We start from the raw sequence: 10527 nt of genomic DNA on the forward strand, positions 1-10527 counted from the left end.
ATTTTGTTTGTTTGAGGTTGGTCTAGGTGTATAGGTGTTAAAAATCAATTGTTATTTTTGCATTACTGTTTAAACAACTATGTTTTGATGAACTAAACATTCTGCATGTTTCCCTAATTAACTCTATCACCGAATGAAGAGGTGTGGATGGCCTTATGGATATGCTCAGTAACCCACCACTAATTCCGGGGTGTATTCAGAGCTGCTGGCTAATATACTGTGTTTCATCTATGTGGAACTAGGTTTTCCATAATTACAGAAGCCATGGATTTGTTTCTTTTAAAAATGTATTGTTTGTTTAGAATAAGAAAAAAAAAGTGTTCATCCTCTCACTGGGCAGCAAAGAATACCAAGTGTGAAATTTATGGAACATTCATATGTGTTTCATGGTGACTTTAGGAGAATGATAATCCAGACTGAAGTCCTGTAAAGTCAAAGTAGTGTAGTCTGGCCCTAAAATAAACCATGAATAATTGAATTTCATAACGGGTTGCATAATTGCGATGGTGGATATGTATGCATTTGCTTGTGTATGTTAATAAACCACAAGAGCACTATACTCTCTCTTCTATACTTTACCTACTGTTTTCTATTACATGCATTAGGAAAATGAACACACAGATCATCCTATGTGAGCCATTATTATTATTAATATTGTCTGTGGGGGCTGACAGATGATTGTAGTTGTGGGATAATATTTTCAAATCAAATCGTGTTTTCTGAGGAATGGAAATAGGGCAGGAGTTTCTGAATCTAGGGCTTGGGATTACAAACAAGCTCATGACTACTGTCTCTGTGGAAATGTGGAGTAATACTAAAATGCACCAAAAACACAACACGAGAAGCAGACACCCCCTCCTGTGCTCATATGTGCAGAAGAATAACTAGGTACGATTAAATATATTTATTGCCCAAAAGGCTGAAAAAGAAAATTTCATTAAAAGATAAATAAAGAAGCCATTGATGTGGGTGCAGAAGAAGAAACTGTACTATTTTTTATGGTTTAGGGAGGGTTTTTTTGTTTGTTTGTTTTTTACTGTTTTTGTTTGTTTGCTTGCTTGTTTGTTTGTTTTTACGCACTTTTAGGGAAAAAATACATACAAATTTGTAGACATGATAAAACTTGTGGTGCAATTCACACATTGCTATATAGGCATGGCTGAATGCTAAAAATTTCAGGCAGCCTCCAACTTTTTATCCGTTTATTAAGCTCACATTAGTAGTTAATAGAATCTACAAATAACTCTTAAATTGAATGGAACAAAGAGGTTTAGTGGAAAAAGGTAGAGTAATGTGGGATGCGATGTATTTGATACTATCACTTTCTACAAGGACACTCATTCAGGTGTTGTCCATGGTGCAGAGAAGAGTTGTTCCGATTTCTGATGTTAAGCTTTTCAGATACCTTTGGTGTGACCTGATGGCTGCAGGAGAAGCAACTGTTTTCACTGGCCTCTGCATTGCGCTCTTTTCACCACGTGGCGTCGCTGTTGATCCATTAGTTACAGCCCTGCTCTTTAATAGAACTTGGCCCCTCCCGTTTACAAGCGATATGAACGATTTCTGTCTTTGTTATAAGACTCAAACGACGGTGGAACAAACAGAATACTACAGTCAAAAAGCTCCCTGATCGTCCATTCTTTCCTAAATATCTGAATGCCACTGGAGCTCAAATTTATGCTTTGTTCACATTGAACAGAGATGTCGCCCTTTAAATTGAGCTATTTTGGGATGTATTTGTGCCTTTTTTTACTGGATGTTTACTGGCAGACTGTGGCTGGGCAGCTCTCCTATTCAATCTCAGAGGAGGTAAACCCGGGGACTCCTGTTGGGAATATCGCTAAGGATCTAAACCTGAATTCACAAGAGTTGGAATCTCGTATGTTTCAAATCGTTACTGGATCAAAGAGAAAATTTTTCGAGGTAAATCTAAAGACTGGTGTTCTGTATGTCAGTGAGAGAATAGACAGAGAGGAGCTCTGCTCGGAGGAACTAAAATGTCCAGTAAGTGTAGAAGCCGTAATAAATAACCCATTGAAGCTTTATCGTATTGATGTAGAGATCTTAGATGTAAACGACAATGCTCCTTTGTTTACAACCAAACTGCAAAATTTATATATTGCAGAGAGCACATTGCCTGGAGTGAAATTTGAATTATCCGAAGCAACTGATGCGGATATGGGGAAAAACGGAGTAAGCACTTACAAATTAAGCCAAAATGAAAAATTTTCGTTGGCCGTGCACAAAGCAGGTGACCGTGTGTCTGCTGAGTTGGTGCTGCAGAAAGCCTTAGACCGAGAAAAGCAGGCAGTCATCACTATGACACTGACAGCTGTAGATGGAGGGACCCCACCGAAATCCGGCACCTCGCAACTCGTTATTAATGTATTAGACAATAATGATAATATTCCGATCTTTAGTGAATCCTTGTATAAAACAAAAATTCCAGAAAACATTCCACTGGGGTTAAAGGTAATCACAGTGAACGCCACTGATGCAGATGAGGGTTTAAACAGTGAGATTGTATATTCGCTGAGAAGCAAAGACCAAGATCACGTACTTGATATATTTGAAATTGAACCTCAGACTGGTGTCATTAAGGTCAAAGGGAAAATAGACTTTGAAGAGAGGAGGGCTTTTGAGGTACGTGTTGTGGCCAGTGATAAAGGGCATCCTCCGATGTCCGCTCACTGTAAAGTGCTGGTAGAAGTGGTGGACTTAAATGATAATGCTCCTGAGATCACGGTGACGTCATTACATAGGAAGGTAAAAGAGGATGCTCCTGTAGGCACCGCAGTTGCACTTGTATCTGTCCTCGATAAAGACGGTGGAAAAAACGGTGATGTGGAGATCCAAATTAAAAACAAAGCGCCATTCAAACTCGAAACTAACTACAAAAATTATTATTCGCTGTTAGTTGATGGACCTCTGGACAGGGAGAAATTCTCTATTTACAATGTCAATATAATCGCTAATGACAAAGGGATTCCACCACTTACCAGCACAAGTGTAGTTTCCATACACGTTTCTGATGTCAATGATAATGCACCTCTGTTCACGGAGGCCGTAATTGATGTTTATGTGAATGAGAACAGTCCAGTGGGAGCAGTCATTAAAAGAGTGACTGCAACTGATGCAGACATAGACCAAAATAGCCAAATCAGCTATTCATTGTTAAAAATTGGCAATAACCAGCTGCTGTTATCTACAATGATTAATATCAACTCGGAGACAGGAGATATAATCAGCCTGCAGTCTTTTAACTACGAGGAGTTAAAAACATTCCAGTTTAAAGTTCAGGCCACAGACTCTGGTGTTCCTCCGCTCAGCAGCAACGTGACTGTCAACGTTTTACTCCTCGATCAAAATGACAACAGTCCTACGATTCTCGCGCCATATTCTGAGCATGGCTCCGTTAACAGTGAGAGCATCCCCTACGCTGCTGAAGCGGGATACTTTGTGGCAAAGATCAGGGCTGTAGACGCAGACTCTGGATACAATGCGCTGCTTTCTTATCACCTGTCTGAGCCCAAAGGAAACAACTTGTTCAGGATCGGAACCAGCACCGGGGAGATCAGGACTAAGAGGAGAATGAGTGACAATGACCTGAAAACTCACCCCTTGGTGGTCTTGGTCTCTGATAACGGAGAACCCTCCCTGTCAACTACTGTGTCTATTGATGTGGTGGTGGTTGAAAGCACGGCTGAAATCCAGACTCCGTTCAGACATGTGCCTGTAAAGGAGGACAGCTTCTCGGATTTGAACCTGTATCTGTTGATCGCCATTGTGTCGGTGTCCGTCTTCTTTCTGCTCAGCCTCATCACTTTAATAGCAGTCAGATGCCACAGGACAGATGGCACTTTCAGCAGGTACAGCGCCCCCATGATCACCACCCACCCTGACGGGAGCTGGTCTTACTCTAAAGCTACTCAGCAGTATGATGTGTGTTTCAGCTCAGACACGCTCAAGAGTGACGTAGTGGTTTTCCCCGCCTCGATTCCACCTGTAGATGCAGAACTGATCAGTATTAACGAAGGAGACACTTTTACCAGAACTCAGACTTTACCTACCAAAGAAAAGGTGAGTCCATGAAATTTTAAAATACTTGCATATTGTCATTCCTCGTCATTGCAGATTAAACGGTACCATTTTTTCTTATCTTAGCATGGTGTATCTTCTGATTTAAACTAGATTCCAAATATATATATGCTTCAGCTTTAAAACGTTTAGTTGTGCCAATTTAATAATATCCATCATTTGGACAGCAGTGCGTTCATGTAGCTGTCCATGGTGCTGGTGTAGGCATTCTAGCATATATAAAAATGTGATCTGAAGGCCGCAATAATTATAATAATAATTAAGTCACATTTCTGATATGTGCATTGCTCTTTGTCTCTGGTTACTCAAAGGATAGACAGATAGCACATTAAGCTGATATACGCCTTGACAATTGTATTATTCATATTTGCTCATATTTTCATGTTTTGTGAAAAGGAGATAAGGCAAGTTTTAATTCAATTTGGTTTATATATATGCTACACCTGTCTTTAAATAAATATATAAGGGAGCTGGACATTATTTGCCATTACCAGACTGGCATCTTGATGCATTTATCTTGAAGGCTTAAACGAACTTATGAGATTGTTTTGTGATAATGTAGTATTTTTAAATGACCACATGGGGACATTGTAGACCATCACATTTTCATAGTGCTCTTGGTTGTTCGAAGCTCCTCCTAGATTTAGATGATGGTGACGATGATGCTTTGCAGGGCTTTGTTACAAGAGGGGCAGTATGAGAATACATTGTGCGATCATCGCTTTGTCCTTTACTTCTTATATACACGGAAATCTGGATTCTGCCACTCTAATTTCACCTTGAAGACTACGATCCATATGCTGTGCTCGCACAGGATAGAAAATGTCGACAGGGAGGATACGCAGTTCTTTTGGGATTTATGTAGTCGTTGTTCTTTTGGATTGCTGCTGGCAAGTGGTGACTGGGCAGCTCTCTTACTCTGTATCAGAGGAGGTAAACCCGGGGACTACTGTGGGAAATCTCGCTAAAGATCTAAATCTTAACGTGCATGACTTGAGGACGCGTATGTTTCAGATTGTTAGCGGATCAAAGAGAAATTATTTCGATATAAATTTGAAAACGGGTAGTCTCTATGTCAGTGAAAGAATCGACCGTGAGGAGCTTTGCGCAAAAGCTGCAATATGTACTGTTAGCGTAGAGGCCGTGATCAACAATCCACTGAAGCTTTATCGTTTAGATGTAAATGTAGTCGATATTAATGATAATGTGCCACATTTTCCTGAGAATTTGCAGTATCTTAATATTGCGGAAAGTACTGTGCCAGGGGGGAAATTTGGATTTATAGGGGCATCGGATCTTGACGTTGGAAAGAATGACGTTAGTTCATACAAGTTGAGTCAAAATGATTACTTTTCTTTAGAGGTCCACAAAGGAAGGGATAGTGTGTCTGCCGAGCTGGTGCTACAGAAAGCTCTAGACCGAGAAATACAACCTACTGTTAATCTTACAGTGACTGCTATCGACAGCGGAAACCCACCCAAGTCAGGAACATTGCAAATCATTGTAAATGTTTTAGACATTAATGACAACGCTCCGGTTTTCAGTAGGGCTTTGTATAAAACACAGATTCATGAAAATCTACCAATGGGTAAAACAATTATATTTTTAAATGCAACAGACGCAGATGACGGATTAAATGCTGAAACTGAATATTCTTTTAGAAGTAAAGGTCAGGATCATGTTTTAAATGTATTTCAAATAGACTCTAAAACGGGAGCGATTTCAATTAAAGGTAAAATCGATTACGAAGAAAGTTCTGCATTTGAGATTCATGCTGAGGCGACTGACAAAGGCCAGCCTCCGATGTCTGCTCATTGTAAAGTGTTGGTAGAAGTGCTGGATCTAAATGACAACGCTCCTGAGATCACGGTAACGTCACTACTAAATACAGTGAAAGAAGACGCGGAAGTAGGTGCAGCCATTGCACTTGTCTCGGTTTTGGATAAAGATGGTGGGAATAACGGGGCAGTGAAAGCTGTGATTGCAAATGAGACTCCATTTAAACTGGACACAAACTATAGAAATTATTACTCTTTAGTGGTTACTGGTCCGCTTGACAGAGAAACTACAAACGAGTACAATGTTACTATAATAGCAACTGATGAAGGAGCTCCTCCTCTCTCCAGCACCAGCATAATTAGTGTTCACGTTTCTGATGTCAATGACAACTCGCCTCGCTTCTCTGATCCGATACTTAATATTTATGTTAAAGAAAACAGTCCAGTAGGAGCAGTCATTAAAACTCTGACTGCAACTGATGCTGATGTCGATAAAAATGGTCAAGTGAGCTATTCTTTTTTAAAAAGCAGCAGTGACTCACTACCGTTTCCTACAATGATTAATATCAACTCAGAGACAGGAGATATAATCAGCCTGCAGTCTTTTAACTATGAGGAGTTAAAAACGTTCCAGTTTAAAGTTCAGGCCACAGACTCTGGTGTTCCTCCGCTCAGCAGCAACGTCACTGTCAACGTTTTAATCCTGGATGAAAATGACAACAGTCCCACGATTCTCGCGCCATATTCTGAGCATGGCTCCGTTAACAGTGAGAGCATCCCCTATTCTGCTGAAGCGGGATACTTTGTGGCAAAGATCAGGGCTGTAGACGCAGACTCTGGATACAACGCGCTGCTTTCTTATCACCTGTCTGAGCCCAAAGGAAACAACTTGTTCAGGATCGGAACCAGCACCGGGGAGATAAGGACTAAAAGGAGAATGAGTGACAATGACCTCAAAACTCACCCCTTGGTGATCTTGGTCTCTGATAACGGAGAACCCTCCCTGTCAGCTACTGTGTCTATTGATGTGGTGGTGGTTGAAAGCACGGCTGAAATCCAGACTCCGTTCAGACATGTGCCTGTAAAGGAGGACAGCTTCTCGGATTTGAACCTGTATCTGCTGATCGCCATTGTGTCGGTGTCCGTCTTCTTTCTGCTCAGCCTCATCACTTTAATAGCAGTCAGATGCCACAGGACAGATGGCACTTTCAGCAGGTACAGCGCCCCCATGATCACCACCCACCCTGACGGGAGCTGGTCTTACTCTAAAGCTACTCAGCAGTATGACGTATGTTTCAGCTCAGACACGCTCAAGAGTGACGTGGTGGTTTTCCCCGCCTCGTTTCCACCTGTAGATGCAGAACTGATCAGTATTAACGAAGGAGACACTTTTACCAGGACTCAGACTTTACCTACCAAAGAAAAGGTGAGTCCATGAAATTTTAAAATACTTGCATATTGTCATTCCTCGTCATTGCAGATTAAACGGTACCATTTTTTCTTATCTTAGCATGGTGCTTCTTCTGATTTAAACTAGATTCCAAATATATATATGCTTCAGCTTTAAAACGTTTAGCTGTGCCAATTTAATAATATCCATCATTTGGACAGCAGTGCGTTCATGTAGCTGTCCATGGTGCTGGTGTAGGCATTCTAGCATATATAAAAATGTGATCTGAAGGCCGCAATAATTATAATAATAATTAAGTCACATTTCTGATATGTGCATTGCTCTTTGTCTCTGGTTACTCAAAGGATAGACAGATAGCACATTAAGCTGATGTACGCCTTGACAATTGTATTATTCATATTTGCTCATATTTTCATGTTTTGTGAAAAGGAGATAAGGCAAGTTTTAATTCAATTTGGTTTATATATATGCTACACCTGTCTTTAAATAAATATATAAGGGAGCTTGACATTATTTGCCATTACCAGATTGGCATCTTGATGCATTTATCTTGAAGGCTTAAACGAACTTATGAGATTGTTTTGTGATAATGTAGTATTTTTAAATGACCACATGGGGACATTGTAGACCATCACATTTTCATAGTGCTGTTGGTTGTTCGAAGCTCCTCCTAGATTTAGATGATGGTGACGATGATGCTTTGCAAGGCTTTGTTACAAGAGGGGCAGTATGAGAATACATTGTGCGATCATCGCTTTGTCCTTTACTTCTTATATACACGGAAATCTGGATTCTGCCACTCTAATTTCACCTTGAAGACTACGATCCATATGCTGTGCTCGCACAGGATAGAAAATGTCGACAGGGAGGATACGCAGTTCTTTTGGGATTTATGTAGTCGTTGTTCTTTTGGATTGCTGCTGGCAAGTGGTGACTGGGCAGCTCTCTTACTCTGTATCAGAGGAGGTAAACCCGGGGACTACTGTGGGAAATCTCGCTAAAGATCTAAATCTTAACGTGCATGACTTGAGGACGCGTATGTTTCAGATTGTTAGCGGATCAAAGAGAAATTATTTCGATATAAATTTGAAAACGGGTAGTCTCTATGTCAGTGAAAGAATCGACCGTGAGGAGCTTTGCGCAAAAGCTGCAATATGTACTATTAGCGTAGAGGCCGTGATCAACAATCCACTGAAGCTTTATCGTTTAGATGTAAATGTAGTCGATATTAATGATAATGTGCCACATTTTCCTGAGAATTTGCAGTATCTTAATATTGCGGAAAGTACTGTGCCAGGGGGGAAATTTGGATTTATAGGGGCATCGGATCTTGACGTTGGAAAGAATGACGTTAGTTCATACAAGTTGAGTCAAAATGATTACTTTTCTTTAGAGGTCCACAAAGGAAGGGATAGTGTGTCTGCCGAGCTGGTGCTACAGAAAGCTCTAGACCGAGAAATACAACCTACTGTTAATCTTACAGTGACTGCTGTCGACAGCGGAAACCCATCCAAGTCAGGAACATTGCAAATCATTATAAATGTCTTAGACAATAATGACAACGCTCCGGTTTTCAGTAGGGCTTTGTATAAAACACAGATTCATGAAAATCTACCAATGGGTAAAACAATTATATTTTTAAATGCAACAGACGCAGATGACGGATTAAATGCTGAAACTGAATATTCTTTTAGAAGTAAAGGTCAGGATCATGTTTTAAATGTATTTCAAATAGACTCTAAAACGGGAGCGATTTCAATTAAAGGTAAAATCGATTACGAAGAAAATCCTGCATTTGAGATTCATGCTGAGGCGACTGACAAGGGTCAGCCTCCGATGTCTGCTCATTGCAAAGTGTTGGTAGAAGTGCTGGATCTAAATGACAACGCTCCTGAGATCACGGTAACGTCACTACTAAATACAGTGAAAGAAGACGCGGAAGTAGGTGCAGCCATTGCACTTGTCTCGGTTTTGGATAAAGATGGTGGGAATAACGGGGCAGTGAAAGCTGTGATTGCAAATGAGACTCCATTTAAACTGGACACAAACTATAGAAATTATTACTCTTTAGTGGTTACTGGTCCGCTTGACAGAGAAACTACAAACGAGTACAATGTTACTATAATAGCAACTGATGAAGGAGCTCCTCCTCTCTCCAGCACCAGCATAATTAGTGTTCACGTTTCTGATGTCAATGACAACTCGCCTCGCTTCTCTGATCCGATACTTAATATTTATGTTAAAGAAAACAGTCCAGTAGGAGCAGTCATTAAAACTCTGACTGCAACTGATGCTGATGTCGATAAAAATGGTCAAGTGAGCTATTCTTTTTTACAAAGCAGCAGTGACTCACTACCGTTTCCTACAATGATTAACATCAACTCTGAGACTGGAGATATAATCAGCCTGCAGTCTTTTAACTACGAGGAGTTAAAAACATTCCAGTTTAAAGTTCAGGCCACAGACTCTGGTGTTCCTCCGCTCAGCAGCAACGTCACTGTAAACGTTTTAATTCTGGATGAAAATGACAACAGTCCCACGATTCTCGCGCCATATTCTGAGCACGGCTCCGTTAACAGTGAGAGCATCCCCTATTCTGCTGAAGTGGGATACTTTGTGGCAAAGATCAGGGCTGTAGACGCAGACTCTGGATACAATGCGCTGCTTTCTTATCACCTGTCTGAGCCCAAAGGAAACAACCTGTTCAGGATCGGAACCAGCACCGGGGAGATCAGGACTAAGAGGAGAATGAGTGACAATGACCTCAAAACTCACCCCTTGGTGGTCTTGGTCTCTGATAATGGAGAACCCTCCCTGTCAGCTACTGTGTCTATTGATGTGGTGGTGGTTGAAAGCACGGCTGAAATCCAGACTCAGTTCAGACATGTGCCTGTAAAGGAGGACAGCTTCTCGGATTTGAACCTGTATCTGCTGATCGCCATTGTGTCGGTGTCCGTCATCTTTCTGCTCAGCCTCATCACTTTAATAGCAGTCAGATGCCACAGGACAGACGGCGCTTTCAGCAGGTACAGCGCCCCCATGATCACCACCCACCCTGACGGGAGCTGGTCTTACTCTAAAGCTACTCAGCAGTATGACGTATGTTTCAGCTCAGACACGCTCAAGAGTGACGTAGTGGTCTTCCCCGCCTCGTTTCCACCTGTAGATGGAGAACTGATCAGTATTAACGGAGGAGACACTTTTACCAGGACTCAGACTTTACCTACCAAAGAAAAGGTG

The 10527-nt window shown here is 41.2% G+C and overlaps 3 protein-coding genes across 17 annotated transcripts in view; all 3 read left to right on the top strand.

Annotated features, from left to right (window-relative positions):
- The window catches only part of LOC113037086 (protocadherin alpha-C2-like), a 208589-nt gene that overhangs the window by 97212 nt on the left and 100850 nt on the right, over window positions 1–10527 (top strand). The window contains exon 1 of one of the 15 annotated variants that reach the window (XM_026193827.1): window positions 8128–10524. The exons of the other annotated variants lie outside the window; for them this stretch is intronic. Within the exon in view, the coding sequence (XP_026049612.1) occupies window positions 8143–10524 (2382 nt within the window). The 5' untranslated portion in view covers window positions 8128–8142. Of the gene's footprint in view, window positions 1–8127; window positions 10525–10527 lie in introns of those variants that run through there. 15 annotated transcript variants of the gene reach the window in all.
- On the top strand, window positions 1100–4099 carry LOC113037395 (protocadherin alpha-3-like). Its single transcript, XM_026194414.1, has one exon. The coding sequence runs from the start codon at window positions 1702–1704 to the stop codon at window positions 4090–4092; it is 2391 nt and encodes a 796-aa protein (XP_026050199.1). The 5' UTR covers window positions 1100–1701; the 3' UTR covers window positions 4093–4099.
- On the top strand, window positions 4906–7341 carry LOC113037381 (protocadherin alpha-3-like). The gene has a single exon (XM_026194388.1). The coding sequence runs from the start codon at window positions 4921–4923 to the stop codon at window positions 7312–7314; it is 2394 nt and encodes a 797-aa protein (XP_026050173.1). The 5' UTR covers window positions 4906–4920; the 3' UTR covers window positions 7315–7341.

The sequence above is a fragment of the Astatotilapia calliptera genome, chromosome 2 (assembly GCF_900246225.1).
Source record: "Astatotilapia calliptera chromosome 2, fAstCal1.2, whole genome shotgun sequence".
In the NCBI taxonomy this organism is placed as follows: domain Eukaryota; kingdom Metazoa; phylum Chordata; class Actinopteri; order Cichliformes; family Cichlidae; genus Astatotilapia; species Astatotilapia calliptera.